General features: G+C 47.0%; 1 protein-coding gene, 3 non-coding genes and 1 pseudogene across 5 annotated transcripts; all 5 read right to left on the reverse strand.

Moving 5' to 3' along the window:
* Positions 1-504: 504 nt before the first annotated feature.
* LOC117978856 (U1 spliceosomal RNA) lies at positions 505-668 on the reverse strand. The gene has a single exon (XR_004669526.1). It is a non-coding gene; the product is annotated as a U1 spliceosomal RNA (small nuclear RNA).
* A 6,094-nt stretch (positions 669-6,762) lies between these two features.
* LOC117975207 (uncharacterized) lies at positions 6,763-11,512 on the reverse strand. Its single transcript, XM_063606708.1, has 4 exons — positions 11,440-11,512; positions 9,610-9,636; positions 7,737-7,804; positions 6,763-7,643 (listed from the first exon to the last, which is right to left on the reverse strand). Exons 1-4 carry the CDS (start codon positions 11,510-11,512, stop codon positions 7,116-7,118), a joined length of 696 nt encoding a protein of 231 aa, XP_063462778.1. The 3' UTR covers positions 6,763-7,115.
* On the reverse strand, positions 6,973-7,046 carry TRNAN-GUU (transfer RNA asparagine (anticodon GUU)). Its single transcript has one exon. It is a non-coding gene; the product is annotated as a tRNA-Asn (tRNA).
* Positions 11,513-20,834: 9,322 nt separating the features above from the next.
* LOC134729799 (uncharacterized) lies at positions 20,835-25,002 on the reverse strand (annotated as a pseudogene). The gene has a single exon (XR_010111241.1). The product of XR_010111241.1 is annotated as an uncharacterized LOC134729799 (transcript).
* On the reverse strand, positions 21,691-21,762 carry TRNAE-UUC (transfer RNA glutamic acid (anticodon UUC)). The gene has a single exon. It is a non-coding gene; the product is annotated as a tRNA-Glu (tRNA).
* Positions 25,003-25,148: the final 146 nt, after the last annotated feature.

The following is a 25,148-nucleotide window of genomic DNA, read 5'->3' on the forward strand; positions in this document are numbered from 1 at the left end:
TTATGTCTACAACCCAACGGGGACACTGAGAGCCCCAAAGGCCCTGCTTTCTTCCCGGAGAACAGCGCCCATCTGCGTAGTTTCTACCTGGCTCTATGAGGTGAGAACACATTCCCCGCTAGCACAGAAATCCTACAAACTCCTGTGGGGGCTGCGCTTGGAAGCAGAGGCTGTGTAAGAGGTGACTGGGGGGTAGGGAAAAACACGAAGATTTTCACACGGGGTGAGAAGAGAACCCAAGAGACTGGAGACCACGGACCAATCCCTGCAAAAAGCAGCCAGGGTAGAAAGGGAAGAGTTAAGCGAACTTCACGATAGTTAACTTGTGTTACAAAGCGGATACGGCGGATGCTTGCTTTTTCTCCTGTGGCGAGCACGCGACATGTTACTTCCTATTCCCCCGCTCTCCGTTATAGGAGAGCTAAAACGCCAACCAAGACACAAACCAATTCAAAAAAACATGTCATCCTTGGCATACATTCTATTTTTGAAACTGCAAAAAGTCAGGGGAAAGCGCGAACGCAGTCCCCCACTACCACAAATTATGCAGTCGAGTTTCCCACATTTGGGGAAATCGCAGGGGTCAGCACATCCGGAGTGCAATGGATAAGCCTCGCCCTGGGAAAACCACCTTCGTGATCATGGTATCTCCCCTGCCAGGTAAGTATGAGATCCTCTGCCTCTGCCCCGACACAGCCTCATACGCCTCACTCTTTACACACACGGTCACTTGCCCCGCGCACTCCCGAGCCCTTTCCAGCCCTGACACACAGCTGGGATTCTCACTTCCGATCAGCGGTCCTGAACCCGCTCCCAGGGCACGGGAACTCCTTCGTGACGAAGCAGCAAGTGGCGAAGCAGCAGCCTCTGCGCTGCCTCATCTACATAGAAGTCGCCCTGTCCGTGATGTCACCGACAGTGCCTTGCCCAGTCCCCGTCTGCCTTTCTGCCACTCAACCGACCAATCTGCTGCCAGAGCCGCCAAGGGGAAGTGACGTCTGCCTCTCCCTTTTTCTCTCCCGCCCCTGCGTCTGTTCTCTCCTAAAGAAGCTGGTCCTTAGCCTGTGTTAAGGAGCAACCTTTCGGTGGCCAGATGGAGCCGGGGCATCCTTCTTCAAATAATGGCTTTTAATTCGCAGACTAGAATGTTTCGGATTACAAAAGAAACCGGTTCTCTTCACATCCTTATCCTTGTGATGCAGCATTCCGCTTGCAATTGGAAGCCGTTTAATATCAGAGAGAAACCATACTTATGAGAGTAAAGAGGCTGCTCAGATGACTGCAAACCAGCCTTCCTTACTGGTTCTATCACTGGTAATGTTATAAAGACAGTTGTCCAGTTTCATGAATCTTGTAGGTTTTTTTTTTTTTGATGTTGTTGTTTTTTTTCAAAAATCCGTATTGTAGAAAAATATGCTGTCCCAGAAGAGATGATTGGACACTCTCAAGCGTGGTGCTGGACTTTGTCATCTCTTGCACAGCCATCTCCACACCTTAGTGCTTACCTCATGTTAGTTTTTTATATTCTGCAAAGACGAAACCAAAATAATCCAAATTTGACACAAATACCTGGGCTACATCTTATTTGAGATGTTTAACAAATGTCTGGATCATCTTTTCTTATATATTACGCAGGAAACACTGTGAAGTAAGCAAAGTTGGAATGCCCAAGTCAAAGACCATTTGAATATTTACAAGTAGATTTCAGACAGGAATACTACAGGGTGGTCACAGGATAACAAATTCTAGGCAGCAGATTTACATGACTTGAGGCTGTGGGCTGTTAAGACGCTGAAAAACCAGGGTGTGGACCAAGCTGGCTAAGACTGAGTGGACCCAACGTGGTGCTGGATTTGATGGAGGTTTTACCTAGGCCCTCATTATATGCTCATTAACATACTAAATCACACACCCGCCAGTGCCATGACAGTTCTGAGACCAGTGGTTGATGTAAAAATGGCACCACAGTTCCAAGAAATCTCCACCTTTACCCAGGAATTTTCATGAATATTCCAATTCTTGGTTAAAGAAACCCATTAACATGAAACCCCAGAACCCATTATTCTCTCTTGGGTATGCCCGAGCTCCCCTTTCTTGAGTGTGTACTTTTTGCTTTGCAATAAAGCTCTTCTTTCACTATTTGCTGACTCATCTTTGACTTTGTTCTCGCGATGGTGTCAAGAGCCTGGACACCACGGCTGGGGTCAAGATCCCACCAGTGTCCAAGGACCTACCCCAGCCCACCAGTATCAGATTCTATTCCATTGCTCAAATCACAAAACATCAAGTGGAGAGTTCTCCTTGGAGATGATAAAGTAAAGATTCTGTGGCATGGTGGCCAGTTAGGCCACTGGAAGGCATGGCAAAATATTGAAAATGAGGGATTAAGTGACAGTGTAGTAACTGCTGAATACTAAATACTTGATCCAGGCCCCATTCCCTGGAGATTGACAGGGAGACACATTGTCCAGGTAGTAGTGGAGAAATGCTTTCTGGGTATCTGACCAGCCTTTGTGGAAAGAACTGGCACCATCCTGCAGATGTAACCGCCTGATGGGTTCTTCCTGACCAATGTACACAAAAACTCAATTCATGGAGACCATGGCACTGCAGGAAAGAGTTTCATTGACATAGGCCAGCCACGACATGTGGGAGACAGAGTTATTACTCAAACCAATCTCACTGAAGGCTTGGAGGTAAGGGGTTTTTCAAAGATAGTTTGGTGGGGAGGGGGCTAGGGCTTGTGTGGTGCTGATCGTTGGGGATGAAATCACAGGGGCATGGAAAATGGCCCTCCTGCATGGAGTCAGCTTCTGGGTGGGGGCTAAGGGACTGGTTGATTTTTGGGCCAGATGGTGCCATCCAGCAGTCAGAAATGCAAAAGCCTGAAAAGACATCTCAAGAGGCCAATCTTAGGTTCTACAATAGTGATGTTCTTCACAGCAGTAATTGGGGAAGCTGCCAATCTTGTGACTTCTGGAATAATGGCTGGTAATTATTTAACGAGGCATACATCTTAGTAGAAATCAGGCCCCTTTCATCCTTCTAACTTGGTGGGCTTTCATTCATTTTACAGGGGTAATTTAGTTTTGGGGAAGGTTATCATTTAAAGCAGCCTTTTTGGCTGTCCTCAACCTTTTTGTCACCAGGGACTGGTTTCATGGAAGACAATTTTTCCATGGAAGGGGGTGGTGGATGTTTTCCAGATGAAACTGTTCCACCTCAGGTCATCAGGCATCAGTTACAGTCTCATAAGGAGTGCGCAATCTGGATCACTCACATGAGCAGTTCCCAATAGGGTCCGAGCTCCGACGAGCAGCTAATGCTCATGCTGATCTGACAAGAGGCAGAGCTCAGGTGGTAATGCTCGAAAGCCTGCAGCTCACCTCCTGCTGTTCAGCTGGGTTCCTAACAGGCCATGGACCAGTACCTGTCTTATGGCCCTGGGGACTGGGGAGCCCTGATTTAAACTATAAACTCAATTTTTCCCAAAGATAGCTTGGGAGAAATTGCACAGGAATGAGCAAAGACAGCAAGCCTGTGAGGCTAGAACCAAGATGGAGTCAGCCATGTCAGCTTTCTCTTGTTGTCATAATTTTGCAAAGGTAGTTTCTGAGGGGCTGCACTGGACACTTCTTAAAAACCTGAGACAGATGTTATTGTATGTACTACAGTAGGCAAGAGAGACCAGCAGAGAACTGGGCTCAACTTCGAATACAGCAGGAGGAGTTGAAGATTATAGCCAATTGGCAAGATAAGAAAGTCAGTGGATGGAAAATTACTAAGAGGAACTTGATTAGCTATCAAAGGTGGTTGTGAGGACTCTTGCTAAACTAGACTCAACAGTATTCTTTCCTAAAACTGGACTTGGCAGGCAAAGAAATAACAGAGAAAAGGGCTCAGAGGAAACTACTAAGGTTTGGTCAAAGACTGGAGTCCTTGTCAACTCTACATTGAAGCTTCTGCAAATAAACAAAGACCAACCAAATGAAAAAAAGCAAAAGCTATTTATTCTGAGCTTGCTATAGCAAGGAGTCAGTCACTGTTATTTGTGTTTTGGCAGAGACTTGAAGGCAGTCATAAAGGTGGGAAAGCTTTTTAAAAAGAAAGGCTTCAGGGGCCGGGCACGGTGGCTCACACACGTAATCTCAGCACTTCGGGAGGCCCAGGTGGGTGGTCACGAGGTCAGGAGATCAAGATCATCCTGACTAACATGGTGAAACCCCATCTCTACTAAAAAATTTCCAAACAATTAGCCAGGTGTGGTGGCAGGCACCTGTAGTCCCAGCTACTCTGGAGGCTGAGGCAGGAGAATGGCGTGAACCTGGGAGGCGAATCTTGCAGTGAGCCAAGATTACGCCACTGCACTCTAGCCTGGGTGACAGAGCGAGACTGTGTCTCAAACAAACAAACAAACAAACAAACAAAGAAAAGCTTCAGGTATGCTTGGATTGGAGGCTGTCAGCATGGTGAAGCTGTTGATAGATGAAGAAAATCAAAGTATTTTACCCCAGAATATATTTCTTTGGCATATTTTAAGATGGCTGTCAGAGAGCCAGCAAACAGAAGGAACTCTGCAAAACTGTCTTTTGTAGGGGAAATTTACACCTGCAGAGAATCTGCATTAATCCAGCTTTATCTTGTCAGGTTTGAGAAATAAAAATAAGCCCTAGGCCCTACAACCAACTGAATGGACTCCCTCTTGGCTGACAGGACCACAGAGAAACCTCGAAAGCGGTTTCTGGATGTGGCAGGCTAGGAGGTTGGACATGCCACCTCAAAACCCTCCCCTCACTAACTGCCATTATGATGCAGGAGAACAGCAGAGGGAATTGGAAGTTGGATAAAAGGCAGAGTGAGTGAAAGCAGAGAAAGAAGCAAGGTAATGGGGTGGGAGAGCAAGAAGCAAGACATAAGGCAGAAGTTGAGCAGCCAAAACAAAAAGTAAGATTTAAAAAAGCAAGCAAGGCTGGGCACGGTGTCTCATGCCTGTAATCCCAGCACTTTGGGAGGCCAAGGCAGGCAGATCACCTGAGGTCAGGAGTTTGAGACCAGCCTGGCCAACATGGCGAAACCCCATCTCTACTAAAAATACAAAAAATTAGCTGGGCGTGGTGGTGCACTCCTGTACTCCCAGCTACTTGGGAGGCTGAGACAGGAGCATCGCTTGAACCCGGGAGGCGGAGGTTGCAGTGAGCTGAGATTGCACCACTACACTCCAGACTGGGCAACAGAGCGAGACTCTGTCTTAAAAAAAAAAAAAAGAAAAGCAAGCCAGGACCCCATGGCCGGCCAGATCCAAACCAGTAAAGGGGCAGCTCCTCAGAGATAGGCATGTGCATTAGAGAAAAAAAGTACCCTTAACATGACTCCATATGATAATCAGCTCATTAAAACTCATGCATATGGACTGCATATCATGCATGTACTTAAAATTATGGGATGGAGGCAATGTGCAAGCACACAAGGGCCAAAATAACTAAGCAACCCACCTATCAATCAAAAGGCAAACACTGGCTAATGATTAGGCATCCTTGTGAAGAGAAGAAAAAGAAACACACATAAAAAGACCCAACGTACACCAAACTAATACTGATCTCACATCCCAGAGATCAGCCCACTCTCCCCACTCTGAGACTGTTACTGTGCTTAATAAATTTTGCTTTGCTTTGCTGCTTTGTGTGTGTCATGTACAGTTCTTTGTTTGGGACACCAAGAGCCTGGAAATGCACGGCACCATCTGGCAAGAATTAGGATTTTTTTCCCTAAGGTTAACAATCCAAGCCTTTAGAGAGACTTGCTTCACTGCTGTTATCAACCAACAGCCTGATGCTTTCCCTCCCTTTTGTGGTTTTGACAAAACAAGCAAGCAGCATTCCCTCCTGATAAGAGACCACCGACCTAGGAATGATTCTGGCCAGACTACAGAGGATGTACAGTGAGGGTTTTCATGTCCATTGCCTCAGATTTTGACGTCAGAGGGCCACAAACTCCACTCTCAGATGATTGCTAACGCCACCATTTTATGAACATGAGCCCCATGGAGAGGCACGCAGCTCAACTGCACATCTGCACATTTTTCCTCTTATAAACATTCATATTGGAATATTATTTGGTACTGCTCCCGTGAAAGATACGTTTGCAGAATGGACTCAGATTAGAAGCATTATACAAGCACTATAATGTAGCAATGGCACATCCAGCTCTCTACACTATAGAAATGTCTGCAGGGTAAACATTTCCACAATGACCAAAGATATCTGTACAGGACTGGTGACTGCAGCATTCTTTGTAATCCTAAAAGTATGAAACTAACGTCATCTCAAAAACATTTTGTTTTTTTGAGATGGAGTCTCGCTCTGATACCCAGGCTGGAGTGCAGCGGTGTGATCTCAGCTCACTGCAGCCTCCACCTCCCAAGTTCAAATGATTTTCCTGCCTCAGCCTCCCGAGTAGCTGGGATTACAGGTGCATGCCACCATACCTGGCTAACAAAAACATTTTGAAAAGGGTTAAATAAATCATGCATAAACTGAGGAAAAATACTATTTTCAAAAATGATGGAGAGAATCACTTTCATGATGAATGATTCCACTGGTGACATTATTGATAGAGCAATCGGGAAACCCAGGCACATCCTGGAGGTAATACTGGACTCCTATTACTAAAATATGAAAAAATGGAGACACGTAAATACTCGTTTAAGCGTATAACGGACTGAATTAGAATTTTATCACATCAGAAGTGGGTTCCTAGGTCTCTGTTTCAGGATTCCTTAGTGACACAGGTGTAAACCCGGCATTTCAGGAGATAGCCGGTTAAGAATCTGGTCGGGGAGGTGGGCGGCCCTTGACAGGGATCAGTCATAAATTAGTGGCTCATAAATTAGTGGCTTGAGACTTCGGGAAGATAAAATCTTCCCCATTTATCCAGTGGTTGACATTGCGTGAATGCTTCAAAACGTCCAATAAGCGTCCCTGGGTGGGCTCGAACCACCAACCTTTCGGTTAACAGCCGAACGCGCTAACCGATTGCGCCACAGAGACAAGCGCTTCTAACTCTACTGGGCATATAGGAAGGGCGCATTCACTGAACGTCCTCCGTTCCGTCTATTCTCAGGGCCCACCGGGCAGGACCACCGAGCAAGGCCTTGGAAAACCAGAGAGATTAGAGCGGTGAGTCGCGCCGGTCACGTTGGACGCCTGCGCTTTAGGAGATTCCGGAGCCAGAAGAACAGCAGAATTGCCTTCGCTCGCCCTGCCCCTCGCCTGCTTCAGAAGCTTCCAGAAACTCCCTGGTGGGCGACCCAGCCCGAGCTGCCTGGGGCCCCAAAGGAAGCTGAACGCCCTGTGGGCTCCCGGGATGGTTCTTCCCGTTCTTTGCGCCGCCTTCACCCATTGAAGGAGCCTGTGCCCACCCTGCCCAGTCGCTTTCGGGGCCGCTGAGGAGCTTCCGCTGCCATCTTCGGATCCTGTGTTCCGCACGGGGGCTCCACCAGGGCAGGGATGGTGGTGAGGGTCGCTCGTGGGTCCCCTCGGGGGGAGCAGGGTCTGGTACTCACCAGGGCGCATGACTAGGACTTGTGGAATGAATTCATCGTCGCCTTTAGCTTTTAGTCCTTTGAAGAGCCCTGAGAGTGGAAATCAAGAGATTTTTTCCACGGGGAAGTTCTTTTTACAAAGCGTTGATTTCTCGGCACCCGGCAGGGAGGGCGACTGGCAGGGCCTCTGGCGCACCTTCTGCGCGGTGGAGCCGCGGGGGCTCAGCTGGGCGGTGGTCCGGCCGTGGGGTGGTAGGTCAAGAGCTGGGAAAGGAAAAAGCAAAAGCTGGGAAAGAAGCCGGGGAGCGGTGGACCAGACATCCAGACCTCCTGAAAGGCTCATGAAGGGGCACAGGCGGGATCTTCTGGAAGTGAGAATTGTTTTTGTTTGTTTGTTTGTTTGTTTATTGTAGTAGAATGGGGAAATGGAGAGAGAACCTGAAAGAGCCCCAAACTCGAGGACCTATTGCTCCCCAAGAATAACATCTTCCAGAAGAACTAGACAGAAAACTAGGCGTCTGGGAACTCTGAAATCCTTGGAGGAGTAGCATCATCATGACCCTCTGTGTTCCTTTTGGCAAAGGACTTGCTCCCATTGTTTGCTTGTTCAATTGTCTGTCTGTTAAATAAATAAAACCCTTTTCCTATATCTTTAAAATTACGTTGGTTTTATTATTTTATGATTACAAGTAATGCTGCAGTCATCATTCTTGTACACTCTCATTGGCCACTGGTGTATTTCTGTAGGGTGGAGGCCTGGAGAGTAGTTGTTCCAGCATAGTGTTTACATAGCTTTTATTTCATTCCGTTTTCTTTCCTTTGTTGCTTTATTAGCTATAACCGTTTTCTTATTTCAGAGGCTGCTTTAGGGTTTCCGGGATACATCTTTAATTTATCATAGTCTGCTTTCTAGTGTCATTATGCCTCCCTTTCTGGCCTTTATCCTAATGTTATGTATTTTTACTTTATGCACTATAACCTTTGTGATTCATTATTATTACTTTTATTTATTACGTCAAATATTTTTTGAAAGATTTAAAGTATAAGAAAACGTGTAGTACATGCTTTCGAAATGCCATTTCCAATATTCGTTTCTTTGTGTAGGTCCACATTTTTATCTGGTATCCTTTTGCTTCTGCCTGGAGGACTCAAGATTTCTTGTAGCGTGGGTTGGTGAATTCTTTTAGCTTCCGTATGTTTTTCAATGTCCTTATTTCACTCACAGTTTTGAAATTTTATTTTTGCATAGAATTCTAGGTTAACTTTTTTTCTCTAGGTACTTTAAAAATGTTGCCATTTATGAAGCATTGTCATTTAAAATATCATCCTTCTTTCCTATGTTTGTAAATATGGCATAAAGCCAGTTTCTTGTGCTGGTTATACAATTTTCAGAATGTGTATTTAAATTTAAAATATTAAATTGTACTGAAACACTAAAAATATTAATCATGAATGTCCTAGATTCATCTTAAGTTCCAACAGTGCACTTAAAATGTGCCCAACCTCAGGGTCAAACCTACCTGCTGATGTGGAATTTGTGTTTGTGAGACATTCTCAACAGCATTTGCTTTCCCCAGCCTAGTGATTTTCCTCACATCTGAATGTCTTCATTGCAAAAGGAAACGTTTTTCTTTGCAAAAATACTTTAAAATATTCTTACTTCAAGTAGGTGTACTAAAAACAAATTTCTCAGTTGCATCCCTGAAATCCATCGAAAGCCCGGGAGAGACAATCAAGTGCTTCAGAACCAAGAGCGAAACAGGAGAGGACAAAGCAGGGCTTCTTCACTAGGAGTCAAGCCAAAGTCAACTGATTTGGTCTCCAATGGAGAACAGAACTCGGTTCACCAGCAACGTGAGGACGCGGCCCAGAGGAGACGGAGTTTCCCTTCATGGTGCCTTCAGATAGGAAATCTAGGATTTTCTTTCTTTCCGTTTGATCTACTTCCAACTCTCCCTTTCTGTTTCTTCAAGATCTTTTTCGGATCCCTGGGTGCGAAGGACATAAGGGGCCAGTGCCCTTCCCTACCGGTCCCTCCTTGACTGGGTGTCTTTGGAGCCCAAGCTCACCCGGAACATTACTGCCCGCTGCAGACACTGAGAGGACAAAGGAGGGCGGTGGGTGCAGTGGGAACCACAGAGTCACCATGCACCTGCGCCCGTGCGCTCCTAGCAAATTGAATAAATGCCCCCTGAAGCTTCTCTGCAGGTCAGAGGGAAGGGGAGGGTGGCTGCCGACCCGGCGGGAGAAGCTTCAAGAAGCATCGGGAGGACTTGGCCTTGCCCCTGGGCCTTGAAGACAGGCCTGGCCGGCTGATTTTGATGGGTAGGCCCAAAGAAAAGGTTCGAGGGCAGCCCAAACCCCGACCCCGAGATTAAGGCTCTTAAGTGTCTGACGGTTTTGAGAATCGTCAGTAGAATCGATCCTGCCTGTATCAGGAGACTTCTTTGCCAAAATTCAGAGACCAAGAATGAGAACGATTGGGCAGATCAAAATCTGTAATTAACCAAACAGGAAACATAAGTTTTCTGACAAATTGAATATGTGCTGTGAGAAAAAGACTAGCCTCAAGGAGAACCTGGTTTTTTGGCTTGAGTGTAGGGAAGAATGGAGTTGCCACCAACAATGGTGCATTGAAACGGCAGGTGCATCAGGCTGTAGATGTGAAGGAATTAAAAATATTTTACCCCAAACTACATTTCTTTGACATATTTTGAGATGTCTGTTCAGAAAGCCAGCTGCAGAAGTAGCCCTGCAAAGTTGTCTTTTGTTGGGGAGATTTGCATCTGTAGGGAATCTGCATTGATACAGCCAAGTCTTTCCTTGTCCAGATCTAGGAAAGATGAACTGAGAGTCTGACACCTGTAAAGGTCTGAAAGAAACTTTTAGGGTTTATTCTCTCTGAGAGCTGCTAACTGTAGGGTTTCATTTACATATTAAGACCACCTTTGCTAGCCGAGCCTCATTTTCTCTCCCTGCCATCACTTATCTTGTCCACAATAAATGGATATACCTCTGACTCTGATTCCACCTGGTTTTGGCCATGCTTTGAGCCCTCATTCATTCTGTTATGTCGAGATGGTATATAAGCTTCTGCATCCCATTGTGGGTAGGGGAGGGTAATCACTCTGTGACTCTCCCCATGCACATGTTAGTACATTTTATGCCTTTTCTCCAATTAATCTGCCTTTTGTGACTTGATTTTTGAGTGAACCTTCAGAGAGTTAAGAGGGAGGGTTTCCATTGGCCCCTACAGTTTTGGAGCTGTAAGCAGGATAGGAAAGCTCTGCTCTTCTGGAAGTTGCAGTGAAGAACCCAGGATCTGATCAGCTATCATAAGGGTAAGAATTTTTTTACCAGCCAGGCTCCTGGCCTCCTTCTCTGTGTGGAATCTCATCAAGTGGATGGTAAAAATCACTGTTTCTTTCTTTTCCCTCTCCAAAATCTTGATCAATTGGAGAAAAGGATTTGTGTGACTAGTCTTGGGTGTAGTGACTCTGGTGTGCTTTTTGGTACTTTGTGGTACCAATTCCTACTGTTTAATCCCTTTCTTCCCAGAAATTGTCTGTTCCTTTGTCTTTGTCTCTATGTGTTATTCTGTCATAAAAGGGGGTACTGGTTGAGGTTCCTTCTCATCTTATTTTATGTCCTTGAGAGCTTGACTTGTGACCAAGTGGGAGCGCTTTCTCTTGGTTTCCACTATCTGGAAAGAGGCGGTAACTTTCAGGTCATACTAGGTGGCCTGTCTGAAAATGGCTGGGAACCCCAGCACACTTTTTGTTCTGACCATGTCAAGCTCTTGGGGTTTGTCTTAAGAAGTCCCATCCCTTTGAGGCTTTTGTCCTCTCAATTCTTGTTGCCTGGTTAGTTCTAGGAAAGCTCAATCCCAAGAGGCCTACCTGGTATCATGGATTCACAGGTCTGTGACTGGAAGTCCCCATAAATTTGTGGGTTGCTGGAGGCAAACATCATCCTTACCCATCTGTGGTCTACTCTACTGAAAATACAAAAATTAGCCAGGCGTGATGGCATGCACCTATAGGCCCAGCTACTCGGGAGGCTGAGGCAGGAGAGTCATTTGAACCCAGGAGGCGGAGGTTGCAGTGAGCCAAGATTGTGCCACTGCACACTAGCCTGGGTGACAGAGCAAGACTCCATCTCAAAAAAAAAAAAAAAAAAAAAAAAGAAAGAAAGAAAAGATTTAAGAGAACAATTATTTTAATTGAATACATTTTGTCAAGATTAACTCAATTTTCCCCTAGAGTACTGAAAGAATAAGCAATCATAATTTAGATTCTAAGTTACTGGTCTTTGAGAAAGTGTGAAAACCAAAAAGGTGCCATAAGTCAAAAAGAGCAAAAGTCCTAATTTTCAAACTGATGAACATAAAGTACTAAAAAATTGAAATCATCATAGTTCATCTTGGTCCTTGGCAAAATACAAATGTATTGATTCAAATTATAATATCTTAGCTACCCTATTGTGCGTAGCTCTTACCACTGAGGAGAAAAACCAAACCCAAACAAAAGTGTGTTCAAGTTGGCAACAATGTTTACAAACCTGCAAAATCTCTTCAACCTATCCCTTAAACTCCAGACTTGGTATTTACTAAGCTCTGCGGTGTACAATACCCACCTTAATATCCATTCTTGCACAAGTTCTGTTAGGTATAAGCCAAGATGTCATGAGATTTTTTTTTTTTTTTTTTTTTTTTTTTTTTTTTTTTTTTTACCCTCTCATGCCTATGTTTGCTTTTGCTTCCACAGACCCTTCTGAGTAAGGACTATCCTCAGACTACTGGAGGCACTTAGTCACAAGCTTGCCTGAGGCTCAGAGCTGGCAATACCTGGGAGTTTATGTCAATCCCACAGCACCCAGCAACCCTGCCTGCAAAATATTGACCCATGATTGACAGGTGCAGGTGTATGAAAGCCCAGCTCCTTGACTTGAGGGGCACCTTTGTGGTGAATTAGGTTTGGCAAAAGGGAATCCAGAGGCCAACTTTGTAAAAATGCAGATAGATAAATAGAAAGAAATCTTTGACTTGGAAGTCCAGTTGAGAAAGAGAGTGATTTACTTGAGACTCTGAAAACAGAGACTAAAATCTGTACTTTTTCATGGGAAAGAAGCCTATGGTGAAAGAGAAACAAAGAGAAAGGTAGGAAATAGGGTGGGTCTACTCAGTAGCTTTAAACCACTCTGTCATATTATAAAGCTTGGTGAGGTTTTAACTAACACAAGTGCCTGGACTCTACACATAGAGATTCTGATTTAAACGCTTCCAGGTGGGTGGAAGCCACTAGTAGTCTTAAAACGCTCCCAAGTAATTTTACCATGTGGCTACAGATGAAAAGGACAATCTATCTACTAGAATCTCAAGTAACCATTATTGAAGTGACCCAAATGTGCAGCTACCTCATAGAAAAGGCTTAACACCACCCCTTGATGGAATTTCCCTTCCTCTCTCCATGGTCTTGTCTGCATAGCATGGAAAATAGAGAAGAGATAAAGAGGTAGATGGAGAGATTGAACCTGTAATTTGCCTATGTAGAGCAGTTTCTCAAACTTTTCTGACCACAAGATGCAGTGAGAAATATACAATTCTTCGTGATCAGTTTTTTTTTTTTTTTTTTTTTTTTTTTTGAGACGGAGTCTTGCTCCGTTGCCCAGGCTGGAGTGCATTGGCATGATCTCGGCTCACTGCAAGCCCCACCCTCCTGGGTTCACACCATTCTCCTGCCTTAGCGTCCTGAGTAGCTGGGACTACAGGCACCCAACACCATGCCCAGCTAATTTTTTTTTTTTTTTGTATTTTTAGTAGAGACGGGGTTTCACCGTGTTAGCCAGGATGGTCTCAATCTCCTGACCTCGTGATCCACCCGCCTTGGCCTCCCAAAGTGCTGGGATTACAGGAGTGAGCCACTGCGCCTGGCCTGTGATCAGTTTTAAAACATCTTTTACTATGTGTAATCCACCCTACCTAGAATTTAAATAAAGCCTGCAGTAGTAAGCAGTCGACTATATTGATTTCACAACCCCTAAGTGGTTCAGAATTGCAATTAGAAAATTTTTCCTTTTGGCCAGGTGTGGTGGCTGGAGCCTGTAATCCCAGCACTTTGGGAGGATCACTTGAGGTCGGGAGTTTGAGACCAGCCTGACCAAGATGGAGGAACCCCGTCTCTACTAAAAAAAAAAAAAAAGAAAAAAAAAAATTATCTGGGTGTGGTGGTGCATGCCTGTAATCACACCTACTTGGGAGGCTGAGGCAGGAGAATTGCTTGAACCCCAGGGGGTGGAGGTTGTGGTGAGCTGAGATTGCACCATTGCACTCCAGCCTGGGAAACAAGAGTGAAACTGTCTAAAAAAAAAAAAAAGAAAATAAATAAATTTTTACTTTTGCTCTGCCTTTTTATCAAGCAAAATCCCAAAAGAACATTTACTATAAACATCTTTCTGTGAATCCTTATTTCTGTCCCAGCCACCATGACCCAATAATCTCTAGAGCCTGTTAGTGTTCTCCAGATTGAAGCCTTCCCTCTAACTGCTCCTAAACTCTGTGACGTAGTGGAAAAGTTTTGAGGCCTCGATTCTCATCCCAGGTTTTTCACCTACAGATCATACGGCCTTAGCCTCTTGATACCATTGTCTCCTTACGGCCAAAGATGGAACTGTACTTGGGTGGTATCTGAGCACCCTGTTGGCTTTGACATTCTAGGGCTCTTCCCTTGGCACCACTCTCTTATTTAAAAGGAATAGGATGTGGACTTAGGAGGGTTATTTCTCTGCAAACTATCCTCTCTTTCTTATGACAAGCTATTTCTGAATGTGCACATTTGAGGCTAAGCAAATCCCTTCCTGGGAGGTTGAAAGACCCTTATTTCTCTCCAGAGGAGTATTATGGAGAGTCAATTGATGCTGAGGAGGTGGTAGAGACCTAGCGAACTCATCTGCAGTGGCTTTGAGCAAGGCTTTTAGAATCATAAGGTGGGTGGGGTCCTGTGTCCTACACCACAGGCCAGCTGGTTCATTTCAGGAGACTTTTTTTTCAATCTATTATTAGTATCTTCTTCTAGACTGTAGTTCACTACTGGAGATTATCCACTTAGTTGCACTCAGTTTGCACCTGGCCTGTATCACCACTCAGCTCTCACTCCAGCCTCAGGTATCAGCAAGACCTCACCAAAGATTATTGTTTAATTGTATGTGTGTGTGTTTTTGTTTGTTTCGGGTAACAACTAATGTCGGAACTATGAAAAGCTCTTCTCTACTTTTAACAAAGACTAGTCACAAACAGTTCCCCAGTTGATGAGAAAAACTAAAACAGCAGAACAATTGAAAGTCCAAATCTGCAAGCTCATCTCTGAGAACCGAATTTTACAGCCACTCCAGATTTGTACTCCAAATGGATAGTTTGATTGTAGAAATCACATCCCTTCAGCCTGCAAATGTGATAACGGCCCAAGAGACAGTGATGCCTAGATTCATAGATAATCCCCTTTCCCCCATCCTATATATAACTGGAGTCAACAGCAGCTGGAGGAAAATGGCAAGAACTTGGAATCAAGATTAGGTTAGAATAACACTGCTGTAGACAGTTTATCAACTCTTCAGCATACGTCCGTTTTCCTTGAAGGATGAGCCTGTAGAAACCTCTGACAATAAAGTTTATTTTACACCCATTCCCTTGCCTATGATTTTTTCATACAAATCACAATTATAAAACTTTCTTGCTCCAGCTAAAAGCAGGAAACTCAATCATGAACGTGTTCACTAAATATATACCACAGAATGATAACAACCAGTCTGAATGCATCACTTGATTCCAAAATTAAATGTTAGCCCTCAGGGGTGCAACTACATGTATCTCCAACTCTGGAAGCCACAGGCAACATATTCCTGTTTCCTTGCAGGGAAACAGATCTATAAGCAGGGCGGCAGTCTGACACATGTACATTCCTGGGAAACCCAAGGAAACAATGATAGTGACGCAGGGCAGGCAAGCCCCCAGACTGAAAGAGTTTTGCTAATGTCGCGATTGGCTTTCTATGTTATTTGAAGACTGAGATCTCCATGAGGAGTGAAGATAGGTAATGCCTAAGGCTGAGGCATGACCTCACTGGGTCACCTTAGCTGTAAAGTGAGGTCAGTTGTCACCTTGCAAACCTTTTGGTAATCCAAATCTTGGAATGATTTCTTTAAGAATTTAGACACTTCCAATACTTTTCCTGTCCTTGTGGGGAAAGCTTCTATCCACCTGGTGAAAGTGTCTATAAATACTAGCAAATCTTGTAGTCCCCTGTAAGGTGGCATCTGTGTTAAGTCTGTCTGCCAGTCTTCACCATGGTATATGTTCCTTGGTGTTGTACAGGTTTAAGCAGGGATCGGGGTATGGGGTGGCTTCCTGAGTGGTAACCCTTTTTATAGTTTGGAACAGTCCCTTCCCCAAGAATATTTAGGAAACTAATTTAATGGAAAATCCTGTCCCAAATGTGAGGAATCATGAAAATGTTTAATTATTTCCCATCTGTCAGCCTCAGGAATAGAGTTTGTTCTTTTCTAGCAACCATCCAGAGGGGTCTCCCTGGAAGCCTTTTACTCAGTCCCTTTAATTTCCTTAGGGGTATAGTATGGTGTCACTGACATGGATGCAGTACCTGGTAGTAGCGCAGCAGCCTGAAATACCAGGGTTTCCTTAGCTGTGGCCTTAGCTGCTCTTTCCACCAGGGAATTTCCTCTAATAATAAAAGTGTCTCCCTTCTGGTGTCCCCTGCAGTGAGTAATTGTTATTTCTTTGGGAGTTGGACAGCATCTAAAAGTTCCAAGATCTGAGTAAAGTTGTATGGGGGATCCCTTGGCTCTTGATAGTCCCCTTTCCTTCCCTATGGCTGCATGAGCATGGAGCACCAGGAACCCATATTTAGAGTCAGTCAACACATTGACTCTTGAGGTTTTGGTTTTTTTTTTTTTTTTTGAAACGGAGTCTTGCTGTGTCGCCCAGGCTGGAGTGCAGTGGCATGATCTCAGCTCACTGCAATCTCAGCTCATTGCAAACTCAGGGATTCTCATGCCCCAGCCTCCCAAGTAGCTGGGATTACAGGCACCCACCACCACACCCGGCTAATTTTTGTATTTTTAGTAGAGACGGGGTTTCGCCATGTTGGCTAGGCTGGTCTCGAACTCCCAACCTCAGGTGATCCAACCACCTTGGCCTCCCAAAGTGCTGGGATTACAGGCGTGAGCCACCGTGTCCAGCTTAAGTCTTTTCATGGTTGGAAGGCCCTAATTAGAGCAGCTAATTCTGCTTTTTGAACAGAAGTCTGAGAAGGTAAACCCTTGGCCTCAATGACTTCTTGTTGGCTAAGCTTCCTTTCTTACTCCCTCATGAATATAGCTATTTCCATCTCTAAACCACTCAACACTTGGGTTAGACAAGAGCTTGTCTTCAAGGTTGGGCCTTCTAGAGTAGAGCTCTTCCGTGGTTTCCACACAGGAGTCAATGAGTTGGGGATCTGTTTCTTGAGACGTGAGGTGCAGCAACAGAGTAGCAGGGTTTAAAAATCAGGATACTTTCAGGGTAACATCTGGGGTGTCAAGCAGAAGGGTCTGATATTTAAGTAACTGGCCCCCTGTTAGCCATTGGTGTACTTTTGCCTCTAGGACCCTCTGTACTGTACTTCATGGGGTGGCAGGGGGTGGGGGTGGGGTGGGGTGGTATGGCATGTAATTGTTGTCCCAAGGTAAACTTACTGGTTTCTTCTAACGATAGAGTGATGGTAGCCACAGATCTCAAGCTTCCTGGTCACCTAGCTGCCACCTGGTCTAGCTGTTTAGAGAAATAAGCCACTGGTCCAAAGCAATTCCTCAGCCTTTGAGTTAGAACATTCAAAGCTGTCCCTTGTTATTCATCCACATAGAGGGTGAAAGGTTTTTCTAAGTTCGAGAGTCCTGAGGCAAGGGATGTCCCTGGCTTTTCTTTTAAGGCTAAGAATGCCTTTTGACAGGTTCCAAGCTCCGCCTCCTGGGTTCACACCATTCTTCCGCCTCAGCCTCCTGAGTAGCTGGGACTACAGGCACCCGCCACCACAGCCAGCTAATTTTTTTGTATTTTTAGTAGAGACGGGGTTTCACCGTGTTAGCCAGGATGGTCTCGATCTCCTGACCTCCTGATCTACCCACCTCGGCCTCCCAAAGTGCTGGGATTACAGGCGTGAGCCACCGCACCCGGCCAACAAGTTTTTTTTTTTAAATGAACAGAGCATCAGTGAATGATAGTGCAAGTTTAAGACACCTAATAGATAAGTTAAAGGAGTCCTCCAGGCAGAAGGAAACTGACACCAGATGAAAATCTGGATGAAAAAAAAAAAAGACACTAGAAATGACATCTACATAGGCAAATATATAATTTTAACATCTGACTGTTTAGCCGGGCACGATGGCTCACGCCTGGAATCCCGGCACTTTGGGAGGCCGAGGAAGGCGGATCACTTGAGGTAAGGAGTTCAAGACCAGCCTGGCCAATATGGTGAACCTTCCTCTCTACTAAAAAATCAAAAATTAGTCAGATATGGTGGCCCAAGCCTGTAATCTCCGCTACTCAGGAGTCTGAGTCAGGAGAATCGCTCGAACCCGGAAAGCAGAGGTTGCAGTGAGCCAAGACTGTGCCACTGCACTCCAGCCTGTCCGGTAGAGTAAGACTCGTCTTAAAAACACCACCACCAGCAACAAAAAAGCAAAAACAAACAAACAAACAAACAAAAACACATCTGACTCTTGAAACAAAAGTAACAGAGATGGATTGTAAGGTTTATAACAGGTGTAAAGTAAAATGCATGACAATAGCATAAAGGCAGGGGGAGGAGTCATGTGAAGAGGTATGATGCCACTTGAAGGCAGACTGTGATGGGTTAATTTTTGTGGAAAGCAAGGCAGAATTTTTGAAGTTTGTTTCTTCAAATACTTTCCGTTTCCCGTACATACAAGCTAGTTTGTTCTGCAGAGATCTCATTTTCTAGGAGGCTCGGAGGGGGACCTTCTGCTGTCTGTCCTCATGGGATGCACAAGACACAAGGGAATAGTCTTTCACTTTTAAATACATTGATGGGTCTGAGGAGATAGATACAACTGCATTTTTTTTTTTTTTAATGAGGTGGGATTCTCATTGGTCTTGAACTTCTGAGCTCCGTGGAGGCTTCCCCTACTTCAGCCTATCAAAGCGTTGGGATTAATAGGCGTGAGTCACTGTGCCTGGTCACAACCAGCATTTAAAATCACGTCCCTGGGTGGTCTCGAACCACCAACCTTATGGTTAACAGCCGAACGCACTAACCGATTGCACCACAGAGACAACCTCAATCGCTTGCTTTCATCTCTATATAGATTAAGCAATCACTAAACCCTAGGAGTTGCCATTCGCTTTCTGCGGGACAACTGTGCAGACTACAAAGCTTCAGAAAACCGGAGAGGCTGAGTCGACTAATCGTGTTGTTGCACGTTAGAAACGCGTGCATTGCGTGACTCTGAAGCCAGAAGGGCGGCCGAATGGCCTTCACCCTGCGTTCACCCTCGCCTGCTTCAGAAGCCAGTGCCTCTGGAAATGCCTGGATCTGCGACCCCAGCCTGAGCCAAGTAGGGCCCAAGGGAAGCTGAACTCCCCGACGGCTCTCACGGTAGCTCTTTCTGTTCTTTTGCGCCGCCTTCAGGCAATCATCTGTTCCGCTTGCTCTCCCTTCACTCAACTTGGCTTCAGTAGATGGGGTCGGTGGGGCGGGAGCGGGAAAGAGGCAGGGGAGTGAAAAGGGAAAACGTGAAAAGGAGGAGGGAGAAGCAGGGGAGACCAGGACTAGACAATGGGACAGCCCAGGATGCCCGTGCAGAGGGCACCGGCTGGATGCAGAGAAGATGGGACATGTATCAGAATGGAGAGGGGGAAATGGGGAGAAGATGTGAGAGAAAATCACAAGAACCTGTAGCTGCCCAAGAATAAAGAAGTAAAAATCGCATAATGTTTTTACATTAATAAAAAAAATCGGGGGACCAGGGGCGGTGGCTCACGCCTGTAATCCCAGCACTTTGGGAGGCCGAGGTGGGTGGATCACTCACTTGAAGTCAGGAGTTCGAGACCAGCCGGGCCAACATGGTGAAAGCTCGTCTCTACCACAAATACAAAAATTAGCTGGGCGTGGTGGTGCACGTTTGTAGTCTCAGCTACTTAGGAGGCTGAGGCAGGAGAATCGCTTGAACCTAAGAGGCGGAGGTAGCAGTGAGCCGAGATCGTGCCGCTGCCCTCCAGCCTGGGCGACAAAGCGAAATTCTGTCTCTCAAAAAAATATATAAATAAATAATAGAGGGGTGGGGAAGCAAAACGACGGGCAGTAGGTGTGGGGCGCCTTGGGATTCTCTAGTGGTTAGTAGTCTGTGTTGTGCCTGCAGCAACCTCTGCTCTAATCCGAATCCTGGTACAGTCAGACTCTATCTTGGACCCACTGGGGCGAACCCACGTGTCTTTTGGTTTGCTTTTGATTCCTGCACCAGCTGAGGCCTTTATCTGCAGCCAGAAAGCCGGAAAGCAGGGTTTACCCCTGGCCCCACAGCGCCATACTGTCTGGGGGAAAAGAAGGAAACCCAAGAGTACACAAACAGTGGCCCAAAGAGAAACCTTCCAAGTGCTCTATGCCTCACCGTTTAGCAGAAAATATCAAGCAACTCTCAATCTAGCTGGTCTGTACCTTCCACGAATGAAATAATGTATTTATTGCAGTCTTTCTGGTTGAGATATTTCAAATATTTGGTGGAGCTTTTAATGAGAGAGACACTCTCGAGTGTGGAAGAAAAAAAAGAGGGGATGTGAAGATGAGGCGACTTTAGGACAGAAAAAAAAAAGAGACAAGGAAGCCATGTAAACGTTTTCGGGTGGGCGTGAGGCGTTGTCAGTCTTGAACCCCGTTATGTCAGGTAAAGAGCGCAGCCTCTTCTACCACAAACACCGTTTCCCACATGGAGGAAATCACAGGGATCAGCAACTCTAGAGTGAGATGAAGCTTCACTCTGGGAGAACCCCCTTCGTGACCACGGTCTCTCCCCTACCAGGTAAGTGGAAATGAGCACATGGCCTGCAGGGACAGCACAGCCTCCTCGCCCTGGCCGGTCTCTCAGGGTCACCACCCTCCCCACTGCCGCCCCTCGCCATTCTTCCAAACCACTCTCCACCAAAGATTCCACCGACAGTCACCCCACAAGACAACCCAGGCCGCCTCTCAGCAGCGGCTCCCGCCCCGCAGCCACCGCGCCCTCTCACCCCCCCGCGGTTCTGCACGCCGCCTCTGCCGAGTCTGCGCACTTCACCTCCCTGGCTCCCGCTCTCCCCTGAGCTTACAGTGGACTCGGGGTTCTTCCGAACCCCTCTTGGGAGGGGTACTGAATGGAAAAGGGGGAGCGTGCGCAAGTGCTTGGTAGAGTGTAGACATCGTGGGATTTGACTGTGGTACCATCGCTTCGACGTCCTAGTGCTGATTTTTCCACCTGCCTTCTGCTTAGGGCACCGGCAGCAGTTTTCCATCTGTGCCTACTCCACCTGCTGTCCTTGTTGGGTCAGCGAACATCGCCTCCCTCTACCGCTCAATCAGCAAACGGGACCGCCCTCGAGGACCTCACCCGCTGCTTACCCCCCTAACAAATTCGCGGGCATCGCCTCCGGTCGCCTCTTCCCAAGGCCTAACGAGCGCCTTCGCTGGCAACGGAGGTGAGGAGGCTCCGCTGACTGGCTGGTGCCCGTGTCCGGGGCTGCCACAAACGCCACGACTTGGCCTGGCCTCTCTCTTAGTTATTCGCAGCTCAGCCCGATGGGCGTCTCCGGCGTGGCGACGGGAAAGAAGGTGGGCTTATTGGGTGCAGCTTCACAGGGGCTGGCATCTCTGCCGGGCTGTGTACATCTGAGCGAGAAGCTCAGTCGCTCTCTAAAGCTGCTCCCGCGGATGACGGACACGGAGATAAATAGGAACGGTGTGTCGTGAGAGGTGGTCCACCAGCACTTGCCCTCCTTCGCCCGGCTTTAACCCCGCTGCGGAGACTGTTCTGCTTCTGGCCCTTGGAGCAGGCCGGCTGACAGCGTAGTGAAGGAAGATTCCTGCGGGAGGGCGGCCAGTGTAAAACAATTCCCTGACCGGGAATCGAACCCGGGCCGCGGCGGTGAAAGCGCCGAATCCTAGCCACTAGACCACCAGGGACACACAGGAGGGAGCTTTCTCTCCCTTCTTCCGTCAGAAGCGACAGCTTCCCTGAGCTCTGGGAGGACTTGGGCCTTGTGAGGGTCGCTCTTTGCTCCTGGAGTCTCTCACAAGGCCATTCCCTCCCTGCTTTCTTCAAAAAAAGAGCCTGCAAGCGACACACCGAGGGCTCCGCGAGGGACACCGAGGCCACGAGTCCCGAGTCCTGGAGCGAGTTGCAGCGACCCGGCCGCAGCTCACCACTGGACTAGAGATGCGCCTTTGCGAGGCGGCAGCAAGTGACCAGCCGGTCGTGGGTCGCCAGGTCCGGAGCCGCGCACCAGGTTGCCAGGAGGAGGCGGGAGCGCGGAGGCGCCCGGGGTGAGACGGGGGCACCCTCTGTATCATAAAGGACCCAGACGCCAGCACCCTCAACATCATAAGGAATCCGACGGATGCGGAAACCGAGACCGGCTGGATGGGAAACTCCAGGAAGGCTCCGGGGCCCTCAGCTGGTCTCCGACCTTCCCCAGCAACCTGTGACACCTGCCATTTTCCCATCTTAGGCGATGGCAATGCCACCCTTCCGTTTGCTCCGGGCAAAACTTCGAGAGTTCCCTCTGACTCTGGAGTTTTTTCCTCAGATCCAAGAGCCAACTGGTCATCAATTCGTAATTTCCCATCGGCTAAGTGCGTGGGCATTGAGCTACACGCGAGTCTCCCCACCCCTGCGGAATGGCTACTTCGGGGTAGGGGAGGGGCCCTCCAGTGGATTGTAAGATGTTTAGCAGCAGCCGTCGCCTCCGCTGACTAGATACATGCCAGGGGGTTAACATTCTCCCTCCCCGCTTCCCCCATTCGTGACCTAGCGTCCCAGCGTGGAGGTGAGAGGCGTGTAAGGGCAAAGTTGCCCCCTCTTGAGAACCACTGATGCGCGTTGTCCTGCTCTGAGCTTGTGCAGAGGACTCTCCAGATGAAGGCTCAGGGGTCAATCCAGCTTGAGACGCCCTCGCTCCCCCGCACAGTCAGACCTTAGGATTGGAGGCTTTTAACATCTCTACATCATGAGATTCGAAACCTTTAGGTCTTTTCTTCCGTTCTGTCCTCCAAATCAGCCTCTTCCGAGCCTGTTGACCAGGGCCAGCCAGGCAGAGGGCTGGGTTCGCTCAACGAGGCTCCTCTCGGCCCTCCTGGAGCTTCAGGCCTCTTTCGGTTGCAGAGAAGCTTTATGGGCCACTTCCTTCGGCATCCCCGGGGGCAGGTGCGCAGTGCCCGGGGAAGAAGAGGGTTTGACTGCGGTTCTCGACCCCCGGCGACCAACCTCCACCCCGGTGGGCGCGCTCTTCCAGGCTCCTGCTGGTCCCACTCGCCGGGAGTTAGGTCTCGGGTCAGCCTGAGCTCCAGAGATGCCCAGGCCCGGAAGGACACGTAGGGGAAACCAGCTGCTCACTTTGGTCTTGTCCGCAACGGACCTCTTTCTGCCAGGAAAGAAAGGCGGCGAGTCCTGTCCTGTTGGGTAGGCGGAAGAGAGATCAAAGAGAAGACAAGAAAAATCCTGGGAGGTTTCAGGATCTAAAGTTACCATGAAGTCGACCTAACCTCCTCTGGAGGTCCTCCCAGTCCTCCCGTGGCTGGCGATGGTGAATCGAGTTTCCGTCTCCAGTTTGCCAAGGCGGACAAAGCCGACACAATGGGCCTGTCCACTATCTTCTTTCATATACACAAAATGTCAGCTTTTCCTGTTTCTAACTGGCAACATCCCGCCTGATGACCAGCTTAGCAAATTAGAGACTCTCCATGGGATTCCATCTGTGTCTTAGTTCGGGCTTCTCTAACACTGTACCATACATAAACTGGGTGGCTGATTCACAACAGAAATTGATTTCTCACAGTTCCGGAGGTTGGAAGTCCGAGATCAAGGTGCCGACATGGTAGGTTTATGGTGAGGGCCTTTTGTTCTGGATGTAGACTGCCAACTCCTCATTGTATCCTCAGGGGGCAGAAAGAGGGCGAGAGAGCTCCCCGAGGTCCCTTTTATAAGGGCATTAGTCCCATTCAGACTAATGGGACTAAATCCAGACTCTGTGCTGAGTGTTGTGGAGTTTTTGCATGTTCATCCTCCCCGCAGGCAACTGGAGATGTATTGTCCCCAGAGGGTACAATAGAGAATCTTCCGTCACAAGTCAGCAACCAGCATATGTGAGTGACAGCATGTGTCCCACTCAGAAATGAGAGTGTATTAGTCCGTTTTCACGCTGCTGACAAATACATAACATAGTCCGGGACGAAAAAGAGGTTTAATTGGACTTACATTTCCATATGACTGGGGAGGCCTCAGAATCATGGCGGGAGGCAAAAGGCGCTTCTTAACAAGGCAGCAGCTAAAGAAAATGAGGAAGAAGCCAAAGCAGAAACCCCTGATAAACCCAGCAGATAGTGAGACTTATTCACTATCAGGAGAATAGCACAGGAAAGACCCACCCCCATGATTCAATTACCTCCTCCTAGGTCCCTCCCACAACACATGGGAATTCTGGGAGATACAATTCAAGTTGAGATTTGGGTGGCGGCATGGCCAAACCATGTCAGAAAGGGATGAAGTGACAGCATATCCTGATGTGTGTGATGGTTTTATGAGTTATTACCTATTTCAAAAATTATTGCAATGTGTAAAAAAGAACAAGGACTTGTACTATCTGACTTTTAGGCTTACTATAAGCTATTACAGACAAGGCATCAGGAGTGACAAATAGATAAACAGACTGAGTTAAGAGACTTGAAACTGATCCACAGCTATACGGTCAATAAATGGGTTTTCAATAAAAGCAGTTCAATAAAAGGAAATAAATCATTTCAATTAATGGACTTTTATATGGATGTGGGGAGACCAACAATGTTATTCTCCCTCACACTAAACACAAAAGTAATTTCAGCTGCATTACACACCAAAACTTAAAAGGTAAAGATGTAAAGCATTTCAAGGATAGTTTGTGACTTGTTGGTAGGCAAAGATCACCCTACCAACAAGCAGGACACAAAAAATACGTATATAAGAAAGACATGATCAATGAGACTTCATCAACATTAGCCACACCTTCTCATCAAAAGATACCACTAAGAAAGTGAAAAGGCAAGCAAGTCACAGACAGAGAGAAAATAGCCACAAAACGTATCTGACCTCCACACCCTGCAGTTATAATTATAGTGGTCTGGTACACTGCACCCAGTTTCTGCTGGATGGAGTATTTTCTGGGTGTCTCTAATGAGTAAGAGAGGGCCCCATGGGATATTCCTTCAGTTCCCAGGTGAACAGTGGGAAAGACTCCACGTTGACCAACCTCGGGGGCCTAAAAATCCAGGTCCTATAGGAGGGTAGAGTATACCTGGACCCTGACCCAGACCCCTGG

Source organism: Pan paniscus, chromosome 1, assembly GCF_029289425.2.
Source record: "Pan paniscus chromosome 1, NHGRI_mPanPan1-v2.0_pri, whole genome shotgun sequence".
In the NCBI taxonomy this organism is placed as follows: domain Eukaryota; kingdom Metazoa; phylum Chordata; class Mammalia; order Primates; family Hominidae; genus Pan; species Pan paniscus.

Coding starts and splice junctions, on each gene's coding strand:
- LOC117975207 (XM_063606708.1), bottom strand. CDS start 11,512: ATGATGTTTGCCTCCAGCAACCCACAAATTTATGGGGACTTCCAGTCA. Junction 9,637..11,439: donor CTGTGAATCCATGATACCAG/GTAGGCCTCTTG, acceptor TTGTCCTCTCAG/TGTCTGCAGCGGGCAGTAAT. Junction 7,805..9,609: donor AGCGGGCAGTAATGTTCCGG/GTGAGCTTGGGC, acceptor TTCCTTTCCCAG/CTCTTGACCTACCACCCCAC.